The sequence below is a fragment of the Octopus bimaculoides genome, chromosome 13, assembly GCF_001194135.2.
Source record: "Octopus bimaculoides isolate UCB-OBI-ISO-001 chromosome 13, ASM119413v2, whole genome shotgun sequence".
Lineage (NCBI taxonomy): Eukaryota > Metazoa > Mollusca > Cephalopoda > Octopoda > Octopodidae > Octopus > Octopus bimaculoides.
Window position 1 is genome coordinate 17210561 of NC_068993.1, and position 11760 is coordinate 17222320.

General features: G+C 34.3%; 1 protein-coding gene across 3 annotated transcripts in view; it reads right to left on the minus strand.

The window, feature by feature from the left end:
* Positions 1–5063: 5063 nt before the first annotated feature.
* The window catches only part of LOC106884327 (uncharacterized), a 62080-nt gene continuing 55383 nt past the window's right edge, over positions 5064–11760 (minus strand). For all 3 annotated transcript variants that reach the window (XM_014935661.2, XM_052972357.1, XM_014935659.2), the window contains one exon: positions 5064–8037. In XM_014935661.2, coding sequence (XP_014791147.1) covers positions 5676–8009 — 2334 coding nt within the window. In that variant the 5' untranslated portion in view covers positions 8010–8037 and the 3' untranslated portion in view covers positions 5064–5675. The remainder of the gene's footprint in view (positions 8038–11760) is intronic.

Here is an 11760-nt window from a genome sequence, read left to right on the forward strand (position 1 = left end):
ATCAGAAGATACAACAGTTACAGTCTTAAGTAGAGAACATGTGCAGAGTCTCCTACTCACAAATACAATTTTTGCCTGCTTCACTACAAGACATAAAGGATGCAGTCTCACTTGGAATGGCTACACACATCAAATCCAGATTCAGTGTCTGTATACAGCCTCAGACAAGGAAACCCTTAATCAGGAAGCTGAATGTCTTGATGCAGCTCTGTCTCTATCAAAGTGACAATCTAGAGACCAAATGCGAAAAGCTTCACCTCACTTCTGCTGGTGTCAAAGACCAACTCTATTAAATGACACTGGAATAACTTGGTGCCAAATTGTACAAGTGCAAGGTTAAGTACTATAAACCTGAGAAACAGGCCTTCCTAGACCAGAGGCAGTCTTCTCAGAGCTCGTCACAATCCAAGGTGCTTTTATTACGATATGCAAGATAATCTAAGGAGAATTTCAAATGCAGGACTCAGAGTCAACAAGAGAGTGGATATTCAGTTGTATACAGATAGCGAGAATATGAGATGCTTTGCGAGCTATCTACAGCCCATAGCCAGCGTATTTCTGCTGCTGAGTACAGATAGATCAGCAGTGATGATGAACAAGAAGACCTCTGGCAAAAATTAACTGAGCAGGTCCACTCTCCTGAAATGTCCCTTCACTGACAATGGAGGCAATAAGTTACTTCAACAAGAGAGGAAAAATATATTAATCGTTAGTCATTCACAGACACAGCCATGTGTGATATTATGGTCATTATCCCTAAGCATGAATATTTCACGATTATTATTAGAGATGTGATGTGAAATGCTTACAATTAAGAATTGAAACCAAATTGCAGATTCAGTTTTTTTTAGAATTCACCTCTACATACAATGGTATTCCGAATGTTATTACTAATTTGTTCATTTTAATATCTCCAATTTAAAAGAATAGCCTATATAAATATCTTATAAAACTAACTTGACTGAAAAGAACATAAAAAAAAAAATGCATTTTTAAAAATAGTTTCCAACGAGGTCGCTATTTGTCAATTCATTCATGAGTGGATATGAAGAAGGAAAAAAACCAAGAGTTATTATTCCTTGACAGAAAGGAAGAGTAATGACAATTTGACTTCACTGACACAGCCACAACCTTGACTAGGATGATAAGAGGGTTTAACCAAATGAAGTGATGCAGCTTAAAAAAAAAAAAAAGACTTATGCTGATGACTGGTTGGAAAACAAAGTGATCTACTTGAAGGACTTAATTGGCACCCTTTAAGGAAATACTCTTTATAAAAAAATTTTTTTTAATTTCCAATTAGCGCTTCTGAGTAAAAATTTTTTAATTTTTTGGTAGTGTAAGACAGTTACGAAAAAATTCTAGCAAACTGAAATTTGCACTGAAGATAATTCTAAGAATTAATATAAGACAAACATTCTATCAACCTTTAATGCTGCCTATAAGTATTTTATATAGGGGCAAAAATAACATCACTTTATAACAGTATGCAGGCACCTCTTGATAGTTGTAAGTGGAAACTCTTAGCTCAAAGTTGGATGATAAATACTATCTTTGTAGTTAATAATTTCTTTCTTAGATACAAAGCAAGTTTAGTAGTAGAGAAATATAGTTGAGTCAATCTCAGCATATTTCTGTTATTTATTTTTTTAACCAACATAGATTTTTTTCAAGTTCATTACATTTTATGGCCAAATTAAATATTTTGTTCAAAATAAACACCAGTTTTAAAGATGGAATGAAGAAAACAAACTACAAATACTGTTCATGTCCTCTTGAGTATAAATGAAGACAAAATTAAAAACATAAATAAAATAATTAGTGTTGGACCATTTCTCCACACAATGAGATGATAAAATTATACTTTACTACTAACTTACACTTTGCTGGAAATTTTCCCAGTAACTTTTTTTTTTCCACAATATATATTTTTTGTATTGTTCCCCATTAATGTTTGTTTTTTTTTAATATTTTTAAAATTTTTTTTTTCTTTTATACTAAATAAACAAATATTATTCCTAACAACTGGACTTGAAAAAACTTCAGGTTAAAAAAATATTTGAGAGAAAACTCACCGGGTGTTTAATATCTATAGATAAAAACGAAACACATAATTGACATGCATGGCAAAGACTAATTCGAATAGCCAATGTTGTCACACATGAAAGGAAAGGGATGGGGGAAAGCTGGAACCAATAGAAAAGCAACAAGCATGTGAGGAAGCTAGCTATATGGTAATTGCAGACAAGACAAGCTGTGGAGTTGGTTAAACAAAACAGTAACCAAATCTCAATAATTTCCAAAAAAAAAACAAAAATGTAAGTTAAAAGTAAGCCCTGATTCTTATTGGTTAAAGAAACAACAACGAAAAAAAAAAAACTTGATTTCCTAATAAGAAGAGTTAAATAGATATTCATGCCCTAGCAAAAGTCATAAAGTTATGTTAAATGGTTATGATAGACAATTGAAACTTGGTCAGATTCAAATCCCCTGGATGTACTATTGAACCAAGGTTGTAGTAACTAAGAGTATATTATAAATGCATGAAGCAAAGCATTTTGACATAACAAAAGCTGTGTGTGCTTTCAGTGAACAGGCAATGTAACAAAGTAGTTGAAACTGGAACTAAAAACCAAATTCAGTTTGCAGAGGAGAGAACATAGTGTCATATTACACAGAACTCGCTCACACCATAACAATAAGGCTTATCTCTTCAAGAAACAAAAAAAAAAGGAAAAAGAAAAGAAAAAAAACATGAGAAAAGAAACAAATGACTTTTTTTTTTTTTTATCAATATAAATATTGATGTACCCTAATAGTCAGTCTGCTGAAGAACAAGATTACAAGATTATATGTAATGCCCAATATGTAAACCAAATAAATTGATCTGAATAGAACAACCATGTAGATATACCTAAATGTGTGTGTGTGTGTGTGTATAAAATGCATTATGTATACGTGTATATATACACAAACACAAATGTGTATGTATGTGTGTATATATATATATATATATATATATATATATATATATATATATATAAGTGTACATACACAGACGAAAAGTCCTATAAATAAGGCAGAGTATAAACTAAAATGGTGACTTATTTATAGGACACATGGTATATGTGCATGTGAGGGCATAAAATAAAATAAATATGTTAATATTTTGATTGCAAATTGAAGTTTAGAAAGGCCTAATGTTAACATGTATGTGTACATGTGTAAAGTTTTTGTTTTATGTTGTACAAAAACATAAATGCTCAATACTCCTTTGTGTTAAAAGAGTGTGTGTGTGTGTGTGTGTGTAGCAATAGTAGTTTCATTTGGTTTATACAAGTAACAAATTCATCAAACAGCAAAGAAAAATGTTCTGCTGATAGATACAAAACCATACAGAAACACAAGAACAAATGGATTTTTGTACCAAGATGGAAGAAGAGGGGAGGAGAAATAACAAAGAGGGTAAAAAATAAAACAATGATGAAACATCTTAAAACTAGATTTTTGCAATTGTACACCTGTTCCTATTAATGACTGAAATGCTTCACTATGTGGCATTTTTCCTCGATTGCTTGATACAAATTGTCTATGGTAATTAGAAGTGGCTCTGAAGCTTTATTTTTCATTTTTATTTAGTATAGTTTCATATAATTTTCCTTTGTTTACAGTATTTTGCTGTGGACATTTTAACCACCCACTACATTTTTATTATTATACCTTAAAAGAAAAATCTTCAATTTTTTTTGTTTTAAATATCAGCTTAAGTATCAATCAAAAGATTTTTGAAATTACAAAACGAAAATATTTTAATCATAAACCAATTTAGAGTAAGGATATTTACAAATGCAGTACATTTTTCTGCATACAAATCTAATTTGCATATTAAATATTTTGTTTGCATTTGTAATTATATTTTTGTCCTTTAAAATTTTTGAACAAAACAATGCTTTCAAGTGTAAAGAAAATATATGTATAATTAAAACTTAAACTGCAAACACAAAACATTTATATAGATAGAAACAAGTACTGCAGTTATAAATTATCTAACCCTAATCAGTTTTTGATTTTTAAAAATTAATTATTTTTCTGCAAATTCTGAATACCTGGTGTTCAAAGTATAAAAGACTGAAGAGTATAATAAAAAAATAGTTAGTGGTGTGGGAGTAATCCACACTGAAATGAATAAGTGCTTAAGTTTCTCAATAACAATATCTGTCCCTATATATTTGATCAATTGTGACCTTATAAGAAGCCAAAAAAATCGACGTAGTTATGTCCCTTTATTTGGATTCCTTGGTTACCCATATTTGAACTCGAAGCTTTAAAACTGTACTGAATTCACCACACACACACATGTCAAGCACAAAATACTGACATATATTATGTATCAATGGAAAAGAGTGTGATATTAGTTTTTGCTTATCCCCAAAGCCAGCTATGACTGAGGAGATATATGTATGGTCAATGCATATCTATCTAATCTTTTTGTAGTTGTATACTCAGAGTATTCTCTCCAATATGTCATTTTTGTTTAAGATAACAGTATGTGTTCGTGTGTGTGTATGTGTGGGTAAGCCTCATATTTATTACTGAACTGAAAACTCATTAAAAATGGATAGAAGTTTTGTAATAAATATTGATCCACCTGACAAAAAGATGTCATAAGGTCATTACAATTCTTAAACCTACATCGAGCTGTACAAGTTTGTCTCCAGGCAAAGTCGAGCATCTACGATCAGCAAATCAAGCAGATTGAAGGTTCATTTGCATATTCTTCAGTCTCTTGGACAGTACATTGAAGAAAAAAAGTCTTAGTAGACTGCAACTACATAGTGTCTCTCTCTTTCTCTCATTTTTATCCCACCATCTCAACTGTTCTCCATTAACATGTACTTTCAGATCTAATCAAGATTATTCCACTTCGGATACAAAAAAAAAAAAAGACAATGTTAAATGAAACGCTACTTGTTTGCTTTATAGGTTTTATTGTTGTTGGTGATGATGGTGTTGATGTCATAAAATTCTAATAATAATTCTCCAGTTTGAATGATAACAATATCTTTTATTTTATTATTTTAATAGTCCTCTTTTGGGTTTATTATAGCCTTTCAGAGATAAAATACTTCGACGACATACAAAACAAATGGGTTTAAAAAAAAACATAACCAAGCACAAGTGAACCAGCTTTACCTTGTTTGTTTGTTATCTAAAAATGTCAATTATCCCCAGTTACTCGTTGAATATGCTACGCTAACATCCCTGATAGAACTACAAATACACTAATTGATGGGAAGTGTCTCTCCGTTCCATCCCTCTTTCTTTTCTACAATTACAAAAGTAATAATAGAACAGGAAGAGGGAAACAAAACAAAGAGAGATAGGGAAGATATAAGGATGCAGAAAGAGGGGGGAAAAAAAGGGAGTAAGAAGGAAAAGAGAGAGAAAGAGAGATTTTTTTTTCTCTAGAGACAAATGAGGTAAGTTTTTCTTCAGGTAAAAAATACTGCCAAAAATAATGTTTTGTGTTTGCTTGTTTTTTGCTTCATTTGAACTAACAATGTGAAAGAAAACAGAAGAATGAAATGAAAAAAAAAAGAAAAATAAAAAAAAAAAAACGAAAGTGAAATAAAAATAAATGCATATATCACAGTCATCAAGAATGTTGAAGTTTATCAAAGATTTGAAGGTGCTGTGCCTTGGTTGCTGCTAACAATAAGATCAAGCATATATTCAAGGTGCTCAGAAGATATCTGATGAAAAACTTCCTGGTGAAATGGGACGTTGGGTAGCAACACTTTGAGAAAGGTCATTGTCTTTTGCTGCAAGGATAAGAGACACTTCTCTGGTGACTTACACAAACTTACTTTCATGTCCAGCAACATGGCTTGACCCTGTAAGGTATTAATGTTTATTTTATCCACACTGGTATTGTCTGCACCCATGGAACATAAAGAAGTGGGTAATGATGATGACGATGAAGACGACGACGAAGAAGATGATGATGATGATAATGATGAAGATGACAGAGGTAATGAAGTTTTTTCAGATGACACTGGTTTACCTGTCTCCACCAGAGAAATAGCTTCACTGATTAAAACGTCCACATCCTCTGAGTCAGTTCGAATAGACTCCAGAAATGGATACAGTTTTGGAAATAATACTGAAAACAGCAAATGTAACTTGTTACGCAATGAGATTAGTCTTAATGTATTCTGAACAAAAGGCTGGGAGTTACCAGGCAACTTATAAGCACACGACCGTGATCGCCGCCGCCTCTTTTTCTCTGGTGACGAAGACATACAGCATGGACACATACGCCTTCGCCGTATCCGAGGACCTTCCTGTTCGCAGTTGGTAAAATAGTTATAGGTATAAGACGGTCGTTTATTGGCCTTGCGTCGTGTCTCTTGCACTTTAGTAATTTTGTTTACGTGTTCTAGGGGGTCAACACTACAGTTGCTGCCACTGCTAAAGGCAGAGTCTTCAGAAAAACAACCCTGATGGGAGTTCTTGTCATAAGAATTACCAACAGGGTCGCTATCTAACTCGGATTTAAGTGTTTCAGAGTACATACTATGCTTTAAGCAATCAATGGACTGGTCAGCCAAGTTGACACAGATCTTAGAGTCAGTTGAATTTGCTACCTTCTCTTGATGCAATAAAAGGCTACCTGTGGTGGTCTTTGGACATTTTTTACTAGGGTCAACTGAGGATTCACTAGAGGCAACGTCATGTTTTTCATTCGCAACAGAAGTGTTTAGACGGTTTTTTACAGTCTCTGAGTTCTTAAACAGAGAGAATATATTTTTTTCTTCGGACTTCCAATGAACATCACCAGATTGTTGGTTTTCAGGAATGCAATGTTCATTTTCAGAAATGGAATTATTATTATTATTATTGGTGCAAGAAGATTTTTTAGAACAAGAATCAGGAATAATTAAGTTTTCAGGTAATTGACCATGTTGACATTTATCAGAACCTGGCTTGAAAACATCGCACAATCGCACATTTTTCAGAATGCGACGTTCCCCAGTGGATCCAGTAGACACAGGACATTCAAGAGGTTTACGCCAAAAGCGAACATACTTTCGCCTAACAAGGCTGCAGGCAAGTTGTTGTAGTGACTTACTATTTGCTGAGTTGAGGTTTTCTGCAGATATAGAGTGTGTTGAGTTATCATTACATTCATCATGGCTAACTTCCACGGAAGAATGGTCTTCCTCCATGTGTCCATTCAGTAATTTTTCTTTCAGTGTATTGTCAAGTATGCTGTCGCTGGATTGCGTCACAGAGAAAGGAGTGGGCGATTGTTCAGGTGAGTCAGCAGAATACACAAACAACTTCCGTTTAAATTCAGTGCTTGGAGACTTTTTCAACTGGGAGTATTTTTTAACAACTCGTTTACAAGTCAATTGTTTGGGTGAGGTCTTACAGGGCACACGGGTCAGTTTCTTGTGTATGCCCTCTGATAGTTGCCACTCATCAAAACACTCACTAAGACGTTTGATACAGACAGTGGGACGGGCAGAGTTTAGGACACTATTAAAAGGCCCCCGGATGGTAGAAGTTTCAACAGCCATCACTGATAAAGGAGATCTGTCAGAATTATGGCCACATACAGACTCCTTCAAAGCACAGCTAACATGTCGGCTAACTTCAGCAGTTAAAGAGTAAACATCATATCGAAGGTGTTCTCCAGATCTTTGTAATTTCGTTATCCAAATTGTAAGATACAGCACAGGACTATACAGAACCTGAAGGATCAGGTGTTCATGTGCAATACCATGTAGATATTGCACAAGATTGTAAAAAGATGAACAATTTTGTAGTGATTCGTTTGAGTTTGTAACTGGAACCAATAATGCTGCCACTTGTGCAAGCCAATGGAAACATGGCAACAGGAATTCATCAATAACAGAAGACAGATAAGCGAAATGGCAACAAGAATGTTGAGAAAGTTGTTTACAAGGCCATAAAGAGAAATGTTTTACACTTTGAATAGTCATATGAAGATGCAATCATGTCTAAAAAGACCTGAAAATAGAAAAAAAAAAGGAGAGGAATGTAAAACACCAATAGCAATAGAAAATAAAAACTTTATTTAGCAAACTAAATAAAGCTTAAACAAAATCAACAATTTTTTTTGTCATGGAAAAGAAGACTGTGTAAATTAATGTTCTTCCACCTTAGTATGTTATAGCTTACTTTCTGCACTATATATACATATATATATATATATATATATATATATATATATATATATATATATATATATATATATATATATAATACTTTTGTGAAAAACAATACACACGTTGCTTGTTTTCACTTTTTCGAGATCAGTGAATAATTTCACTGGAAAAAGCTAAATATATATTTGCAAAGAAATATCTTTTGCATCGAAGGTCGGCGATTGTCGTACGCTGAGGACGGGAAAATACCCAGAAACTTGAGTCCGTACGTATCGCAGATCAAGATGGGAAAGATAACTTCCCTTTGCAAATATAGACAGGACACAGATGTGTGTCGATAGCCAGCTGGAGGAGATGTTCTCCTGGGGCTAAAAGCAACAGTAACATCCACCCTTAGGGGTCAGCCACATTTAAGTGGCAAATATAATACACAAGAGTTTACTCATTAATTTGATGCTAAAGTTTTGATCATAATTTTTTCTGTAAGCATTTGTGATGCTGTAACCTTCCTACACCTGGGTCACTGTGTCTAACTTTACTCTCTGTCTGGGCTCCCAAGCAATAAAGTAAACAATTGCATATACAGTTCAAGAGTAAGGATTTCTGGCAAACTAATCGACAGAATCTGCTGCATCTTTTTTTCTATGTGCCAGTAATCCAGCAGAGATGGCATTTAACTTATTCCCACTATAGCAGGAAAATGGCATGACTGGATTAACTTTCAATACAAGCAGGAGTGTGTGTATGCATGTGTGTGTTAAGCAATGCTCTACCCTTTGTCTTTTACTAGTTTCAGCCAGCACTGGTTTTTAACCAATTGTAGCAATCCCAGTATTTTTTATAGTTCTATATTTACTGATTGGTAAAGTTACCATTATGATTTAACACTGATTTTCTTACTAAGAAGATACCAACTAAACCAGGACTATAGTAAAAGACATTTATCCAATGCGCCACACACTGGGAATGAACCCAGAACCACTTGGTTACAAAGTGAACTTATTGACCACAGCCATGTTGGTATTAAAGTTATTTTGTAATATTTGTATTGCTTGTAGGTTCTGATAAGTTATAACATACTAACAAGTTACTCTTTACTACTTCTTCATTATACATTCCTTATGATTTCAAGAAAATCTTAGCATAGAGGTATGGCTATGTGGTTATGAAATTCATTTCATAAATTTGTGATTGGGTTCAATCCCACTGTACTGCACTTGAGGCACATGTCTTCTATTATGACTCAGAACTTTGTGATTCTAAAACTTAAACATTTGGCTATGTGTATGATATCTTAATATAAAGTACTTTGTCTTTTAGAGCTGCAGCTGACATAAGTATCCATACTTTGTATCCTATAAGTACATATCATAATTACAGTCTTAACTAACTCATAATCACAATTACACTTAACTCACTTATAACCCAGCCCACGGAAAGTGGAATTTGGGAAATAGAAACTGCGCAAAAGCTGTTGCATGTGTTTACATCTAAAAGCTTGTGCTGTTTATGCCCTGTAACTTAGCTGTTCAGTAAACAGTGGTCAATGAAATAAGTTACATAAAAAGTTGGCTCAAAGACATTGCCTCAGTATGGGCACATTCCAGTAACAGGCTTTCAATGACAAGTGCTCCAGTTGTTCAACCAACAAAATTATCTATTCATTGGATTACTATGTAATCAGCCGAGTATTTCAGATGCTCAAACATCTGGTCATGAGAAATATTACTTTACTTGGAAAACAGGTAAGAGTTGGTGACAGGAAGGGCATCTTGCTGTGAAAAATCTGCCTCAACAAAATCTGATTGATGCAAGCATGGGAAAGTGGACATTAAAATAATATATGTATGTATGTATATATGTGGTGATATCACGTAAAAAGCATTCTGTACATTCTGTGAAGTGGTTGGAGTTAGGAAGAGCACCCAGCTGTTGAAACTATGTCTAAAAAGAATATGGAACCTGGTGTGACTCCTGTCAAACTGTCCAACTCATGCCAGCATGGAAAACGGACATTAAATGATGATGATGAAACTCTTAACATAATCCTCAAGCAGAATCAATACGAAAGTATTACAAGGCTGGACCTTTCAGTTAGATTTCCAGTGCATTCAATGGGCTTCGGACAGCTTACATTCATCCCACCACTTTAGCAGAAAGCATATGCCCAAGGTGCCACACGGGGATCCAATACAGGACCCTGTAATTCTAAACAAACTTCTTTATCATTTAGCAACACACATACAATCTTAGGTAAAAGTAAATATTTTCTCTTTTAGAGCTGCAGCTGATGTAAGTGTCCACATTTTGATCCTGTCACAAGTGCATTTCACACTCACAGTCAACACTTAACATCCAGCCCACATAACTGTATATAGAAACCCACATCATGTTAAGTAACATTTGTACAGTGTAGCTGATGAGTGTTTCTCATTTCTTTATTGCCCACAAGGGGCTAAACATAGAGGGGACAAACGGGGACAGACAAGGGGATTAAGTCAATTACATTGACCCCGGTGCGTAACTGGTACTTAATTTATCATCACCCGAAAGGATGAAAGGCAAAGTCGACCTCGTTGGAATTTGAACTCAGAACCTAACAGCCGACGAAATACCGCTAAGCATTTCATCCAGCGTGCTAACATTTCTGCCAGTTCACCACCTGATGAGTGCTTCTGTCAAGTGAAATGCTTGAGTTGAAACTCATGTGATAGGAGATGTAAACTAACTAACTTTCAATACACCAAGATATTAAAAGTTCAAGAAACTCTTGCATTCCAGTTTCTAATGGGACTTGTTCATCTCTTGATCTTCAGTAGAAATTTTATGAAGTTACTGTGTGGGATTCTTTGTATATGTCATGCTATCAAATTATATACAATCTAAAACAGTTTAAATGTTGATCCACTTCTCGATTACACTAAAATATCTGGAAGTCAGCCAACTGCTTTTGTAGAATTTTGCTCGGAAAAGGTCTTATATGCACACAATTGTAGAAGAAACATTATACACGGTGGTGCACCAGCATGACCGCAGCCACTTGGCTGAAACACATAAATAAATAAATAAATATAATAGGTGCAAACATTGCTATGTATTTAAGAAGTTTGCGTCTTAACCATGTTTCTGGGTTCAGTCCCACTGCATTGCACCTTGGGCCAACCAAAGTCTTATGAATGGATTTGGTTGATAGAAATTGAAAAGAAGCCTGTTGTGTATGTCTGTGTGAGAGAGAGAGAGAATGTTTGCATCCTCTTGTCTTGGTATCACATGATAATTGTAAATGGGTGTCACTGTCTTTCATTTTCAATATTCAAAGAGGACATGTCCAGCCATGGGGAAATATTACCTTGCTGGGAACACCTATGGGTAGGCAACAGAAAGGAAATCCAGTTGTAGAAAATTTACGTCAGTTATCTCCATCTGACCCATGCAAGGATGGAAAAGTGGACGTTAAAACAATGACAACGATTTTATATGTATATATATATATATATATATACACACACACATGATGCCTTTTGCTTTTAAACTCAGTGACTCATCATTACATAATACTAATAAA